Raw genomic sequence first — 17,332 nt, forward strand, 5'->3', positions numbered from 1 at the left:
GTTGGATATTAGGAAGAACTTCTTTACTGAAAGGGTTGTTAGGCACTGGAATGGACTGCCCAGGGAAGTGGTTGAGTCACCCTCTCTGGAGGTCTTTAAAAGATGTTTAGATGTAGAGAGTAGTGATATGGTTTAGTGGAGGACTTGTTAGTGTTAAGTCAGAGGTTGGACTAAGTGATCTTGGAGGTCTCTTTCAACCTAAATGATTCTGTGATTCTGTGATGATTGTTTTATTATGTGAAGGATAGTCCATATGGCAATGTCAGTGCACATGGCTTTCCTTTCTGCTACCCTATTAGTGCTGAATAAGCTAGGTGTGTGGTGGAAAATAGATGCTTTGAAAGACTACAGTGCTCTCTGAATCTCTCATGTGCATTTTCTACACTGTCTTCATTGGCTGGATAAGTAACAGCAACAATAAAACCTAGCTTCGGGTGTTTGGAGTGGAGGTGAATGAATATTCATGACTGCAAATAAACTGCACATGAGGCTCACTTTACTGACATCAGCCATTGAATTGCAGATGACTCAGGAACAGGTAGATATTTGTAAAGATATTTCTAGTTGCTCAGGCTAGTAAGCAACAGCTTGTACAGAACAAAAAAGTACAGATACACATGAAGTCCGTAAGTGCCTGCATTGCTAGTGAGTCTGTGGTATATCCTGCTAGTGTGGTGGAAACCCACTGAAATCCCCCTTGGCCTCTCATACTTCATGCTTCATCGTGTTTCTCTGTGATGTGTAGCCACGTGGAGTCAAAGGGGACCACACTGAAAAACAAATTGTTACATTTTCTGAACAAGACTTTTTTTTTCTTTTTTTTTTTCTTTTTTTTTTTTTCATCTGGATGAAAATGCCATTATAATCCCAATCAGATGAATCTAATTTGTCAGAACTGTAATCCACTCTGTTACTGGAACATCACACAGCACTGCATCCTCCTGTCCATCTTTTCTGGTGCAAAGTATACCTTTTTATCTGAGGTGTTTTCTACAGGGTGGTTTCTATGCTCTGTTTTTATTTATCCCTCTCTGTCCTTTGCCCTCCTGCTTTGCTGTGGAAGGCTCGCTCTAGAACATGGTCCTATCCTGTATTATTTATGAAGTGAGACTTTGCCTGATGGGTGCCATGGATCACTTTGCTTACTAGAAGTTAATAAGTTTCATGGTCTCAGGGGTTATTGCTTCATTCAGGCTGTGCTTGTTCTTCTTCCACATGCTTTTCCATTTGCATCAGTGTTTTGATTCATGAAGTTTTGATGCTCTCTGATCTGATGGCACACTTGCAGATATCATGCAGTTTTCATATACTTCATTAAAAGCCAGCAAGCACCACAAACCAAAGGTCACCTTGCCAGTGATTTTCAGTAGCTCACATGCTGTGTGCTGGCCTAGAAGCACACAGGGACTGTTCAAATGGCCAGTTGCTGTCGCTCTATGTACCTGCTGCCCTGCAATTTTCACACTTCCCCAGGGGGCTCTTGCTTGCTCTGCCACTGCTTCTGCCTCCAGAAGACTGGCCGAAGCATCCCAAAGAAAGCTGCAGAGCAGAGCAGGCAGATCCTAGTAGCCTGGCAGCTTCCATGACCTGTAGCTTCCCATGCACGTACATAGTGAAGCCTGTGCACAGCCTGGATCTGACTGTGTTAGGGGATGCAACTGCATGCTGCCAGGCTAGATTTTATTTCCACACTCAGTTTTAAAATGATATTTGATATTAAGACTTGGTTTAAGTGGCTGGATTAAGCAATAGCTAAAGGAGAGGCCTTGCAAAGAATCTTTGGGTGGTATCCATTAGAGCTCCTTGTTCCTGAATGGACAGCTCTCCACTGGTTTTAGATGCACTGCTATCTCAGAGAGGTATAAATTATACGGACTCATTACAAAGCCATTGTGATAGTTTTGATTTCTAGTTCCCATTAAGATTAACTGGAAGGGGAAATTGAAATTCCCTACAGAAGTTTGGGAGTTTTCATATTTGAGGGTTTTTTGCAAGAACTTCTTTGGAGGCTTGGTGAAATCATCTATTCTAAAACCCAGTTTTGTTTCTACCTTACATGGCTGGAAAGCCTTTCTCTAGGAAACAACTACAACAACAATCCACAAAAACAACAACATAAAAGACATTGATTTGGAAAAGTATCTGTATCCCAAGAAATCTGAGTCATGATATGACTTCCTTCTTAGCACAAGCCAGGGCTGACTGACCTCTCATAACAAATTTCTGCTTGGTCTCTAGAAGCAGAGCCATTGGGACATGACGAAGAAATGCTCAGAAATAGGGGAAGGAGAAATGGGGTTGTTCTTCCTTGCACTGGACCTGCTCTGGGGACCATGAGGGCATTTGCTTCTGGCTGTGAAAACTTGTATCATCTAAGAGATGTGGCACAATTGCAGCATCCTCCTAACATTGAAATGTCCCCTTACAGAATCTCTGGATCTTGGTCCAGTATCCTAGTACAAATCATGCCTCAGCAGCATGCCACCATGACTCTGTGACTCTGAGCATGTGTTCTGGGCTTCCTGACCTCCTGCCTTCCTGCTGGTGCAGGATTGCATGCATGTGTAAGGGGAGGACAAGGAGAGCTGGGAGAGGAGCACTTCTCCATGGAGCTTGCTGAAAGGATGATCTTGTCCTGACATGCTAGCAACTTGGAGAAGGGCGAGTCCTCAGCTTCACACTCACATTGCCACTTTTGCTGGGAAAGGAGAAGTCAAGTCGCAGCAGCCCCAGCACCTGGAGAGGTGAACATGAGTCTAAAGGCACAGGCTGAGGTTTGTAGCTCTGGGGTTTTTACTTTGGCAAGTGAACTAACTGAAAATCATCTAAGAAAACAGAATTGCCCAACAAAGGAAATAACAGTATATCCTTTTTGTGTGTGTCTGTGTGTGTGTGTGTGTGTTTTTTTTTTTCCCTGCAGTAACCACAACTCTCTCCTCCTGGTCTGGGCATGCTAGAAAATGCAACGAAACAGCCAAGTCCTATTGTGTCAATGGTGGGGTATGCTACTACATCGAAGGGATTAATCAGCTGTCTTGCAAGTAAGTGAGTGTAGTTCTTGTGTCAACATGCAAATTACTTGTTTGGGGGAGAGGAGACCTCTGTGCAACTGCAGGAGGATGGGTAGCTCTGAAATTCCGGCAATTACAGTTTGAGCCATGCAGGTTAAGAAAAGGAGTCTAGAGGGGCGGGGGCAGGGGAAGGGATTCATATTTTCTTTTTTGTGTGAGTGCCACGGTTTGCTTTTCCTGACTTCTCCTTTTTATTTTATTTTCTTTCTCTTCTTAGAATACTTTTGTCCTGGCCATTTTCTTTCCCTTCTTCCCTTTCTCCTCTGCAGCTTCAGGGAAGGTTGTGTCCCTCTTGCTCTCTCTGAGCTGTGTCAAAGTTCCTAGCCTCCAGCTGACATGTTCTTTCCTCTGAGCAGGGGGTCTTCCCCAGTGCACAGCCACCAGAGGGGGTCCCTTGCAGATGCCTGCCTCTTACTTTTCCTGTCTGGTTCTCATGGACCCTGAAGCAGGTTTAGCACACAGCTCTTCACCACTCTGTGCTTGCCTATGTGACAGGCTGTGGGCTGTTTATTGCTCCCCTTCAAATATTAGAATCTGCAAAAAAGAGTGGGGAGATATACTAAGTTATCCTTAAAACGAAATTTCTTGGAGGGGGTTAAAGTGCAGCAGTATGGAGTGAGGGATATGGAATAGGATGTGAGAGCTTTTCACCTCTGGTTCAAACCTATTCCAGTTAAAAAGCCCAATAGCCTCTCATGGCTCACCCTCCAAGCCTGATGTGGACCAAGAGAGTGCAGTCTGATTGTCAGTGCTCGAGATAGATGTACCCAAGCAAAGGCATGCCTCTACTTGCTCCTGGACTTCTGCAGAGTGAGCATGAGACAGTACCCTGCGAGTAGAACTGATGGCTTGTGCCCAGACAGTGAATCCGGGTGAGTTAGTGCCCGGTCTGGCTAGTGAGCTCAGGAGCTTTGCTGAACAGGTGTAGTCAGTATTGGAGCTCACAAGGCATCACTGTGCCCAGGTTGGAGAAGCTCAGAGCTGTTTTCTCCTTGTGTGGACCAGACACTTCTGGGTGGAGAAGTTCTGCCAAAGGAGTTTGCATCTGTCGATCTCAGCCTAGTCTCACTGCCATTGCATGGTGTGATGCCCTCCTTGCCTCCTCAGACCGTGAAGAATGAATCTGAACAAAGCCCTCACCCCTCTTTGAAGGGCTGTGTGCTGGATTATGCTTAGCATTACTCCTCCGTTCTCCCAGTACTCCATTTTTTTGGCAGGAGTAGAAACAGCCATGTGGAAACATTCAGCTAAGCTCCTGTGTTCTCACTTTCCAGTGCAGGATCAGATGTGGTGGGAAAGACATGGGATAACAGCATCATCTTGACAGTGTTCTCCACAAGAAACATGGGGGAAGACACAGCCACTCTTGTGGTGTAGGTGCAGCCCTGTGAAGCCCCAGCAGTTCCAGTCTTTCCATGATTGAGCCTGGAAGAACATGTTGTTCTATGTCTATCTCTAAACAACGTGCTGGTGCCAAAAACATAGACCTCAACGCTATTTCTTTTGGGAAAATCTTGAATCCAGATCAAGACTTTCGTATCTGACCAATTACTAATTGTAGCAAGAGTTGCCTGAACCCCTGACATATGCAGATGTAATGTTTAGGCTCCATTATTCCTAATGGAGGATAGACATGACAGTTATCAAGTGCCATCAGCAGACAGACTGATTTAACCAAAGTAATTTCCGCCCTGCAAAGAAGCAGTCTACCTTCAAAACAGACTGCTATTCTAGCTGATGAACAGAGGGGAAGCTCAGTGAAGAATTCCATCAAGATTTTATGTGCCATGCAAAACAGACATAATTATTTCATATAATTTGAAAGCCATTTACTTGAAAATGGGAAATGATTTCTGGTTTTGATGAGTCCCAAGGTACCAGTTGCTAAAACCAGATGGGAATTGAATTGGTGTGTATGGAAGAGCAGCAAAGTGCTAACTCAAAGGAGATGTTGGAAGGTTTGCCAGAAAACAAAGTTCTGCATTAACAGGTACCAAGGAGACCCAAGTGACTTTCACACAATGCAATCACTTCTGATCCGACTTTATGAGGAGATATCTGCTCATTCTCCTTCAATTTTTTTTTGTCATCTAATCATTGACTGAAGATAAGGATTCCTGGATTTTGAGGTGCTGTTATATAGAGTTTCTGGGGCTCCAGAAGGGTATAGCTGTTGACGAATGTAGAAGCATTTGAACTGAAAATATGAACTTTGCATTTCTCATACCATGACTTTCCCAATAACTTGGAGGATTCTTGGTGAAGGCTGATGATGGATATACTGACTTCAGACTTGCCTGCCCATCAGCTAACAAAGTGCTGGAATGTTTCACAGCTTCCTCATTGCACTAAGGCAGAAGATCAGCTGCTGTGGTATATGGAAGATTCAATGATATCAATTCAGATGAGAAACTAGAGGAGGGAAAGACGAAGGCTTTGTCTTGCATTTCTCAACTCTGTAACATGGGATCCAGTCACATCATCCCTCTGAGATGTAGGCATAGAGGAGATCCTTCTGCACACAACCTCTTCAAATGCCTTGGAGTGAGAGATCAAACAGTAGCCGCATGAGCATCCTGAGCTCTATCCAGACACTGTTCCTACTTTGCTATTCTGATTAGAGTTGGTAGTACCTTGGGAGTCTTCTGGCACTGTGTGCCCCCTTGCAGTCTTCCTTGACCAAGTGCTAAGGAGATTCCAGCACACCTGGCACCAGCATTGTGCTGCCAGCCTTTTCAACACCTTCTGAGTGCCAGGTATCAGAAGACAAAATTTTAAAGAGTTCTTGTTAACTCCATCATCCTGTAATCAGAAGTGGATTTCATTGTTTGCAACTGTCCATGAGCACAGGAGATCCTTTCTGTGGATGTTATGTCTGGCACTCTGGAGCAAAAAGAGCAGCTGGATTCTCAAATATTTTCTTTTCCTGAAGTGGCTCGTACTTGTGTTGTTATAGATATCGCCTAAATTGGCAGCCAGCCTTTTAGTATTGTTTTTTAATAGGCTTCCCAGAAATATGTTCCTCTCAGTCTTATAAGTTCTGGAGAGCAAACAGCAGCTCATTTTTTTCCTGCAAACTCACCTCCTTTCTCCCTTTTCAATATACTTCATCTTGACCTTGGAGAATGCAGTTTCTTAACCAGGGAACAGCCCAGAACAGATTTGGAGCTGTTCCAAAAAGTATGTCTGTTTTGGATTGCGTGCTTGCATAAATTAGTCCTTAATTTGAAGTAAATTCTATACATGCTAGAGTCAAAGGAAAACTGAATGTGATACAATCTGAGCTGTTATCCTTACTCTGCAAACAGACCACCTGGAAGTTAAATGGGAGAAGTCTGATCTGCCTGAGATATTCTACAAACTTTCACTGTAAACCCAGAAAACTACTGAGTCACACACATACAGAATTGACTCAACTGCCCTAGAAAATTAAAGAACCCAGGCTCTTGCTGTCAGGAAAACTTTCTTGACCTTTCTCCAGACCATATCGCTCAGAGATGCTTTAGAAGGTGGACTGGTTTCTTACCATCACAGTAAGGAAACTGCATAGAACAGAGCAGGGAAGATTCCAGTGTCTGCAGAAGGAATGCACACAAGCAAGTCTCAAGGTCTTGAACTGGGCTGGAACATAAAATAGAGATTGCTGATTTGTTGTGTCCACCTGAACGTAGTGCTTGGGAAGGTTAGCAGCCTCTGAACTTGGGCCTGCTCCATCCTGGAAACTGTTGTGTTCTTGACAAAACTTGGAGCAGTTTGAGGCTGCTCTTATCTTTTGTCACTGGCTGCCAGGCCCCACTGGGTTGTGTTAGTGTGTATATTACAGAAGAAATACTCTTCCTAGTTAGGTCTTGGCACAGGTTATCTGCAGTTGGGGTCTTGTCAGCCAAACAAAGAAACAAAGCCAAGTATCACTGCTGCACAGCCCTCCTCTGCTCACCTAGAGGTGCTTCGTGGCTCTTTTGTGTGTTTAATGTAGTTGAAGTGGCTGATACCCTGGGCCAGGATCTTCCTAAATTGCATGGGATCAGAAGACTGAAAGAGCTTTATAGAGCAACCCTCTCCCATCAGGTAGTACACGTGCTCACAGGAGTCAGGCTGTAGTATTTACAGATGCTGACTTTCTGGGTTTAGATTGTCTATATTTAACAAAATCACATGTTCAATGAAGAGCTCACAGTGTTGAGCTAGGGGTGAAAATCTCTATCTCCTATTCCAAATCTTCTGAACCAGCCAGGACTAGTTCATTGTGTTTCACATGCTGTGATAGAGTTTCGAGAAGAGTTACCTTTTTGTCTTCAAGTGGTACTTCTGTGTATCCAGTTCAATCCCTTTTAATACACGTGTAACTGAAGGAAACCCTGGAGAACCATCTGAGTGTGGAAGCTGACCCTGCAACAGTGAGACTCAGTGAAGCCAACAGTGCAGATCCCACTGAGCTCCCACAGCTCAGTTGGAGCTGGCTGTTGTCTTCACTGAGGCTAGAAGTGGATGTCCTTGTAATTTGGACTCTACTATAGAGCAAACATGCCTTGATTAGCTGCTCTGGATAAGGACTCTACATTTATGCTGGTTGCTTTCTTTACTTATCATTAGTGGTTTTGTGGAGTCCAGCCTTTTGTGGCTCTCCAAGAGCCTGATCATCTGGGACTGGTCAGGGGACAATGACAGAACTGTCTTCTTTTTCAGCCCTTTGCACAAATAAGCAACATGCTTGAAACATTTCTCCATTTCCTTTTATCAGTGCATTGTGTTCTTCTGCTGCAGCTTTTCCTTATCTTGTTATTTTGAAGCACCTGCTTGTTTACATTCTTCTGTAGCATGGATTGCATTATGAAAGCTACTGATTTTGGCATACTTTAAGATCTGGAGGAAGCAGGCCAACATTTGCAAGATTTAGGTCAACAGCTGGGCAGAAAATGTTTTGCTTCCAGCAGGAATATTATTATAATAATGCTATTAGTAAATAATTAAAAAATAATAATCAACAATAATTATTTCTCTGCCCTGATTCAAGGTAAAACGTCAATGTTTTTCAATTTTCATAAATAAGTTTGCTCTGCAGACAACATAGAAATGGATCATTTAAACAATTTTGGTTTGTAGTTTTCAAGATGCTTTATTTGGCTGATCATCTCATTGCATTTCTTTTACTGTGTAAATATTTAACTGAAATTCATCCTGAGCCCAAGAGCAGAACTTTATGAATATTTTTGAAATGTGGGAAAAAAAAAATCTCAGGGAACTGGTCATAACTGACTAAAGTCAGTGGACATTTTTCAGGAACAACAGAAGCTAAGTAGAAAAATCTCTGACCAGTTTTGTTGACAGATTTGCAAGTGGAAAATTTTCATATGTGGCAAGTGGAAAATTGTATTTGTTTTTAAATCTCATGCAATTGGTTATGCACAGAGGGATGGAGTCAAGCAAGGGCAGTCTTGGGTATTCTCCACATTGGCGAGGGGCAAGTTGCTGTCTTTGAAAGGTTCGTGCAGCCTTGTACTTCCCCAAGGCTGTTGCTACGGACACAGATATGTCCACTTCCCGTAGCCTTTGAGGAGAGACACGTTGGGCCTCTGAGGACAATGAGCGGACCAGGGAATCCAAAGGTAACATTTGGAGGAACAATTTAACATCCATTCTGCTGGGATAGCCAGCCAAAATCACTTGGCTAGGGTCAGATGTGCAGGAAGAAGGATGCCATGATGAAAGACCATCTCATGACTCTTGGCCTTAGGAAGCCTTAGCTGTCAGATCATATGCTTAGCTGCTGAAGAAGAGCTGCCCACAGGTCTGTGACACAGGCAGCAGGTTCTGTATGCAGAAGTGTCTTCCATTTCCTCTTCCTGTCCAGAAGGGGAGAGTCATGTGCCATTCATGTCAGAAATTCCTAGAAGTCACAGATGGAGACATAGTAATAAAGAACAAATCTTCATCTTTACCAGTCTAGGAGTATGAGACAAAATGGTTCCACGGGCAGTGCATACTTTCAAAGTTTTCCTGGTAACCACTGCTGCCAGCATCTGTGCTTCTGAGAAAACAGGACCCAGGGAAGAGAAAACAGCACTTGTGGCTTCTGAGTAGTCTCACAAAGCACACCTTCTGCATGTGATTGCACAGTGTCTTGACAGCCTGGGAGGTGACAAAACGTGCTCATGTTCAGGAGGGCTTCTTTTCTATCACTTTTTCCAGTGCTGATTCACTAGCAACTAAAGATGTAAAGCTTGAGCTCTACTAGACAGGGAGAAGACTGTTATCTACTGTCTTCAATCTAGAAAGTTCTTCTTCCCTCCCACGCTAGGCTGACAGCAGAGATCTAAGGATTGGTTATACGGTAGCTGTCATGGCATCAAAGCTGCTTTGACACATTTCCGTTCTGCTTTTTCACTTCTTACCAATTTCTTTTCCTTGGTTTTATTTCCCTCCACCAGTTTTCATATGATTTTGAGTCTTTCCTTAATGGCATGCAGCTTCAGTCACATTCAAGTTCCAGCCATGACTGATATCTTGCAGATCTGTGCCTGAGACAGTTTTAGGTCCTTTCAGACAAAGCGTCCATTTTCTTAGGTGCGTAGGACATTTGCCTCATTCATCAGCACCCTTGAGGCCATTTGGGGGTGCTTACAACATACACCTGAGCTGAAGCCTTAGATCCCGGACAAATGGGTAGAACATTGTAAGTTAAACTGGATGTCCTTGAAGACTCAATAAGTTCATGGCTGTCAGTGATGATGAATAAACTTTAAAAAGGATTCAGAAGACACCATCTCTTTTGGGTGCTTTGTTCGAACTCCATGCAAGCTTTTAAAGGCTTCTCCAAAGTCATGATTCACCAGGGCTGTCCTTGTGAGTGCATCATCCAGCTGCCTCTTTGATTGCCAACAGGGCTTCTTCACTCTACTTCCAGCACCAGCTTCCTCTTCTTCATTACAAGAAATGTCAAGAGGCCTCATGTTTGATGGTAACCCTTGGGCTCCCTTTTCTTGGGAGCTGTCTGGGTACCCTGGCATTGAAATGACATTACTGATATGTTTCCATTTCCTATACTTCAAGATGACCATGAAAAAAAAAAAGGTGATTTTTTCAAAGATACTTGCCTGACCATGGAGTCAAATTTCCAGTTTCAAGAGTGGCTTGGACACTGAGGAACTTGTGTACATCAAGGGAGTGCAGTGAATCCTCATGCAGAACCGTGCCCTTAAGTTCCCCTTGAGCAGGTTGGGATATGCAAATAGCCCAGCACACTCCCACATGGAAGTGTTAGCACAGTTCTTAAGAACCAAATGTAGTGTAGCACAGAAAACAAAGCTAGTTATAAGTAGAGAGGGTGCACCAGATTTACTTAGTGCAGATGTACCAAAACTGCAGTGAGAACCAGCAAGAAATCATGCGCCAAAATCACTTCAGTCATGCAGACCCTTTTATAGCTTTCTTCTGTGAGAGGGATAGCCAGTGAAATCTCCCATGGACATGGGACATTCCGCCTTTTAGAACTGGGAAATTAATTCTTTAGAGGAAAGATAGGTTAGAGTGGTGGATGTGAAGAAGTGGAAAAGGACAGTAGATGGGATGGAAAGATCATACAGCATTTTATTAGCTATTGCTTCTGCTCCTTGGATCGTGCTAGATTCAGGTGTATATCCGCAGCTCCCCTGCAGGCATCCAGCATTCAGCCTGAACTCAAGTTACCTCTGGAATACCAGCAGGTTGTCAGCAGAAGGATGACCTCCTCTAAGAGCCTGTGACAGTGGTGTATCAGCATGTCAGCAAATGCCTCAGGCTTTCCCAAGAAGTGTTAGTACAAGTCTCCAGGCAGGGAATAGACCTCTGTGCACTGGGGGAATTGTGCCAGTCACAACATTTGCTGGAGCCAAGAGATCTTCACTCAACGGCCTGCCTTGTGGCCAGCCACCTGTTGCCTCTGCTTGTGTACCCTTGGTCTGCACAGCTGATGTGGGTGCTGAGATCCCTTAGCACTCCCTCACATGTCACGATTCCTACCTTTTAGCCCAGATCAGTATATGTCCGTGATGAGGGAGAACTGTTAAAAATCAAAGATTTCTGGATATAATCAGTGGGGAAGACTTCTCTGGCGTCTACCTCCGTTCCACAAGGGAACTACACAGTTGCTTAAAAACCCTGCCTGTGTTCACTTAAGTAGAAAGAAGCAGAAATTCAACTCTCTTGGCTTTTTTTACTGCCATTGACATTGCATATCCATAACATGCCATCTAAACATAAATCTGGCAAGAACAAATGCTACCATAGCCCTTAACCAACAACACAGAATCTGCCACCATGCTTTTGAACTACAAAGCTTTGATCATATCAGACACCACAGAGTTCAAAACGTCGCTTCCTCCTCTCCTTTGCTGTGCCACAGAGTGGGAGCAGGCATTGGTGTCCATTTGGGAGACAGGACTGGGTCAGATCTGTGCTGCCCGTGTAGGGCTGGCAGTGAGACCGGGACCTGGACATGGACCTGGACTTTCCTTGCTCCACCCAGCTGTACATGCAGGTTGGGATCAGTCATCTGGCACAGCAACAAGGCTGCTCTGGCTGTTCGCTGTCCTTCACAGCGGATTGGCAGGCAGCTAAGCCATCGGACTCAAGTTAAGGCCTCTGGGCCTCGTCCTTTCTGCTGAAGTGTCTTTTGGTCTCTTCTTTATCAACCAGCTGGTGCCTGTCAAACACCGAGGCCTAGATGAGGGACAGGGACAGAGCACTCTTGTGGGTGGTAGCTGACAGCGAGGAAGATCTGACGTACAAGATATAGAGCCTGCAACACAGCTTGCTCCAGGAAGTTGGAAAACATGTTAAAACTCCAGTTATTTGTGATAAAACCCTATTCAGCTCAGGGGAGGGAGAGTTTGGTCAGGAGGGAGGGAGGGAGTTTCAGGACAAGTGGGTAGAGATGAGACTTGAAGAAAGATAGGGATAACTTTGATGCACTATCCAAGAAGGTCATGATAAAAGCAGTGAAGTAAGGGAGAGAGATCAGCACCAGGGGAAGAAATGTTTGACCAGCCACAAATCAGTTCCCATCACTTATCAGGTTCATCCACAGCTGTGGCAGGTCAGGATGCAGAGCACGTGGGTGTTGCTGCACCCGTGCATAGCTCAGCAGCTCCCACCACACCCCTGCCCGTGCTCTCACACCCCCTGAGTCCCACTTGACTGGGAACTGCTCCAGGGAGTTCAGTCATGACCTGTGCACCTGCCATGTGGCCCTTGTCCCCAAGGGCACTACAGCATCAGGGTCATATAACTGGTGCCCCCTGAGCTAGCACATCCTGGCCCATCCATCATGGATGGTTGGACCAGATGATCTTGGAGGTCTTTTCCAACCTTAATGATTCTATGATTTTATGATTCTGTGAATGGGATAGCCTGGCCTGCAAGAGCATGGGCAGCGCAGCTGGGCAGCGCATGAGACCTGTTCCAGCTCAGCTTTCTTCTCTGTCCCTTTCTCTCTGTTAACACAGAGATTCCGCACATGCTTTGTCTCTAACCGCAACATAGCCATTCTCCCTGGAACATCCTGTGAGTACTTCTGGGGGTAATAATGTGAAGATGCTTGCCATACACAATGCTTGCTGTCGCCTGAGCAGCTGCTCACCGCTCTGTGATGCTGCTTGCCAGTCCTGTCTAGATAGTGGCTCCAAGGAGAATCTCTGAAAGTAGGGTCTAGCCCATCGCAGTCTTCCGGCCAGCTGGTGCTTCTAGCAGGTGAGAAGGAAGGAGGCAGGCAGAGGAGGAAAGGAGGGGTTTAGCTGGCGACTTGAAGACCCAGGCCTAAGATAAAGCTGCAATGCTAATGTTAGAGGTTAAAGCAAAGCAGAGAGTAAATATGCGCGTGAAGCATTTATTTTTTCCATTCATCACAATGCACTTTTTATTTCTGACCTTAGCCTCAAGAATGGTGCCAGACATGTTCTGTGATTTCTCCCCTTTTCCCCTCCAGATGTCCAAATGGATTCTTCGGACAGAGATGTTTGGAGAAACTGCCTTTGCGATTGTACATGCCAGATCCTAAGCAAAGTATGTTTGAAGACAAAAAATGCACCACACTACTTAAAACCTCCTGGGCACAGCGGTGGATGTAGAGTGGTCTAGTCAGGGATGGCTCTTGGTGTCAGCTTTGGGCTAGGGCTTAGGGATGCAGGTAAGGGTGCAGGCTGAAAGCAGACAGACAGGAGTTGTGAAAGGGATCAGGAGGGTCCTTGGTTCACTCTGTTTGGGTGTCATTTTGCTATCTTGTTTCTTTCTTTCTGGTTTTCTTTCTTTCGGTAGGTGTCCGATCGAATTCACAGGAGACCGGTGTCAGCATTTCGCAATGGTCAGCTTCTCCAGTATGTCTCTTTCTACTTCTCTCTCTCCCTCGTTATTGTAGCTCTGTGTCATGTCCTTAAAGCAGGTTCTTCTGTTCTCCAAGAGCCCTCTTCCTGTCTTGTGCACTCCCAGCTCTGCTTGGTCTTAAGAGGAGCTGTGATTGTTGCCAAGAGGAGAATCAGGGCTCTTGCTATCTGCCCATTCGTTAGAATGGGATCTGCTTTCATTTCTGATTGAAATTAATGTTGCTTGCTCTTTTCGTGCAAAATACAAATAAGGCACAAGGTTATGTGGTGTGCTGTGTGAGAATGGTCTGCAATAAGCTGTATCTGCTAGCATTGCTGTCTCACCATGGGCTATGTGGTGCAGTGCAAGAGATCTGTATTTTTGCTGTGACTCTTGCAAGTTGGGTGTGTGAGTCTCTCTGTACCAACTGAGGAAAACACAGTGAAGGCTGTTCTGAAATTTCCCTTGCACTGAGGTTGTGGTTTTGTTACCAGAAGCTAAACCGAGCATCAATTGCTGTTCAGGTGAGATTGTCAGAGGTTGGCCTGGAGCATGCCCAGAGGTCTCGGCAGAGCCCATGGTTCATGCCTGGAGCCAGAGGTGATGATGGAGCCTGCTGCGATCTCAGGGCTCCCCTCCCTGCAGTGCAACACAGCGTGCAAACAAAATCTGCTGACTAGGCATCTCTGACTGTATCCATTCTGGAGACAGAGATGTTCCCATATCTCCTAGTAGGTCAGACAGCCTTGCATATGGGGTTGTGTTAGCTACAGTGACTGATCCCTTGACCTTGTATGCAGTGGTTGTAAGTATCCAACAACCCCTGCACTTAGTGCTTCCCAGTGTCTAGTTCTCAGTTCCCATGTACTATGGGTCTCCAGAGATGCCTCATTTACAGGTGTCATTTGTTTATTTTGTTCAAGGTAGATAACTTTTGCTAGGTCTCTATTCAGACCGTGTCCTAGCACCAGTGGGATCCTTGTGTGGATAAGGTCTGACCTGAAATAAGATGCAGCACTTAGCTTGCAGTTACAATGCAGTGACTATCTGTGTACACACTGCCTCCATGCTGGCCATTTGGACCACCACAAATGGTGGTTTTTAAAAGAGAGTTTTTAAAAAGAGCCACAGAAGAGGCTCTAAGTAGTGGGAACCAGAGGAGAAAGGCCTCTCCATGATATCTGCTTGATTGCCAGTATCCCCTCTCTTACCCCTCTTTAAGAAATCCTGCAGTCCTTGTCCTGAACTGGCAATAGCAAGAGTCTCATTAGCACATGCTAATAGCTGGCAAGGGCTTGCATTAGACTCTCTTCTGCAGAATATAGAGACAAGATGCAGATGGGCTTTGAGGCCCTTGGGACAACTTGGTGTTTTTACATTGCCTTTTGTTCCAAATTGGCTTCCAAAGTTGAAACCTCAATTGATTTATTTTTTTCAGACTAAAACATCCAAGTAGATCTTTTTAAAATGTCTAAACAATGTTCTGTTTTGATCTTTAACCTCATGCAAAAAAGTTTCTCTTCTACTTTGGATCCCACAGTGTCAGGGACTCCTGCTGCAGACAGCAGTGGGATGCTCACCCATAAAGTTGGTTTGCAGGGTGTCTCATGACATGGTGTCCAACATGCTCAGACACTATTGCTATCATGCTGCAAAAAAAAATGGGTGAAAATTAGTTTTATTTCGGAAAAGTGCTTTTTTTATGAACTGTAATGGCAAAAGTAAACAGCATGATTTTTTTCCTCAGCCTTCAGAATTTATGGGAATGAGATTTGTTTAAATTTTATTTGTGTGTTGAAGGAACAATGCCAACTTTAAAACTGACACATGTTCGTTTCCTTATCTCAGTTCTGGTCTAACCACGGGATAGTAAGGTAAAAACAGTTTAACAATCCAGGTTACTTGTCTGAACTAGGATAAAAATAATCTAAGAAGATGATTCATATGTGTTTATAGCTGTTTTCACTTTCAGGTCACAGTTGGGTAATATATGTAGCAGCTATACCGCAGCAAAGAATGCACTGAACTTGCCATTCTTTCAAATAGGAAACACATTTCACCTGAGTCTGGATTGCGTGAATGCTTACTTTCTACTTTAAATGATAATTAGGTCACATTGGAAGTTGCCGTTGCTCTATAATTCACTCTGTACTTCATCCTGTATGGGTTCTGACAGGTCAACAGCTGAAATACTTTAAATGAGTTTCAGTCACTTCCACTGGAAATAAAAGAGCTCTGACCTGATTCTTATTTTGAGAACATTGCCAGCACTTGACAGATACTTAAATAGTAAATAATGACACCTACCCTGGTGTTGTAATAAATGTATTTGGGATGTTTAAGCCTAGATGGGAGGCTCCTGGCTCTTTAATATAATTAACTGTTACACTATGATTGTCAGCAGGTATATCCCAGGTCTGAGGGAGAACCTCTGCAAAGTAAACTAAATTTAAGACAGTGCTCTGAAAGGATGCAGCAGATACTTTGCTGAATTTGGGCCAGAGGTAGAGATGGTTGCCTTCTTCCCAGCATCACAGATGTTGTGCATCTTCCTTCTGGGAGCACCTTCCTATCTCTCCAGTTTGAACCACTACTCAGGTTTTGCTCAGGAATAATTCCCTATGTTCAGCAGGGGCTCAGGCTCTCGTTGTCTGTTTGGCAGGTTGCTTTGGAGGTTTCTTTTTCTTTGACTGTCAGAAATACCTGCTAGACTACTGTAATTATGAAGATGAAAGATGTATTTAGATTGTTTTTCTTGCAAGTGACATTCTCTAAGTTGCTGTTACAATCATATGACCAGGTAGCTACTGCCAGACATATGCTGGGTATATACCCGCCGCTCGAAGATGTTAAAGATGGCACTTTTTTTTCTTATGTCATGCTCACACTGTTACTATTTTCTAACAGATTGGTACAGAGGAACTCACTAGGAATTGTATTATTGGGCTAGCTTGGGGACATCCCAGTCTGTCCTGACTCAGCCCTTATTTGGATAAATAACATAAATAACATTTGCCTTTTGTAGAAATTTGCAACACCAGTATTCAAGCAAGAATCTCTGTTGTTGGTTCCTATCTGCTTGTAAGGAGTTTGCATTTTATTTTGCTTGCACTGTCATGCAAAAGTAATGGGAAACGTGTTGAGATACTGCAGAAAAAAAAAAAAAAAAAGAGAGAAGCATGATAGAGCAGCTACTTAACTAAGAAAATGGATGCATCATGCAAACAGAAAACATTGTTCTGGCCTAGCAAGGTACCACTTCTGAGCAGAGCTGTGGTACCTCACTGTGTCAGCTCTCTCAGCCTGCCTTTGTACTAAGCCTGCATTAATTTCAGCCTCCCTGATGGTCTATTTTCCAGCAAGAGTCATACCCTAAGGAGGTCTAAGCCAACAACTTATTTTGCACAGCAGTGGCTAAGTATGCATAGGCAGTTGGTTACTATCAGCCGTGGATGGGCAGTAACCTGCTAAGCTACAGCAGCACAAATACAGGCTTTTCAGACACTGACACATAGTAATCACACATCCAGTAAGTATGGGCAAAGTCTTATGGGGAAACTCAAAAGCTTTATCCTGTTTATCATAGGTCAGTTCTACGACAGTATGACAGATGGCTTTGTCACGTTGATAAAAACAGAAAATCCACCAGAAGAAACAAGGAAGGAGAGATGTCAGAGAAAAGAATTGCACATTCACTGAGATTAAAAAAGGTGAAAGGTACATACTTAAGAAGAAAAAAAAATGCTCTGATGCTGCCTGAAGTCTGGTTAGATCCCTTATGTCTGTATGAAATTCCACTGATCTCACTGGATCTCTGTGCACACTCCTCCATCCACACATGAGGAATTGGCTGACAGGACAGGGTTGGAAAATAATGTTGTTTAGGCTTTAAGTAACCTGTTGGAGGAAAGCCTTATAGAGGCTAT

The 17,332-nt window shown here is 44.1% G+C and overlaps 1 protein-coding gene across 4 annotated transcripts in view; it reads left to right on the top strand.

Annotated features, from left to right (window-relative positions):
- NRG2 (neuregulin 2) overlaps positions 1-17,332 on the top strand; it is a 175,527-nt gene that overhangs the window by 135,596 nt on the left and 22,599 nt on the right. For 3 of the 4 annotated variants that reach the window (XM_067005494.1, XM_067005492.1, XM_067005495.1), the window contains 2 exons: positions 2,921-3,041; positions 13,362-13,420. In XM_067005494.1, the coding sequence (XP_066861595.1) occupies positions 2,921-3,041; positions 13,362-13,420 (180 nt within the window). Of the gene's footprint in view, positions 1-2,920; positions 3,042-13,032; positions 13,110-13,361; positions 13,421-17,332 lie in introns of all 4 variants that reach the window. The other variant, XM_067005493.1, reaches the window with a different exon arrangement.

This window comes from Anser cygnoides, chromosome 14 (assembly GCF_040182565.1).
Source record: "Anser cygnoides isolate HZ-2024a breed goose chromosome 14, Taihu_goose_T2T_genome, whole genome shotgun sequence".
Lineage (NCBI taxonomy): Eukaryota > Metazoa > Chordata > Aves > Anseriformes > Anatidae > Anser > Anser cygnoides.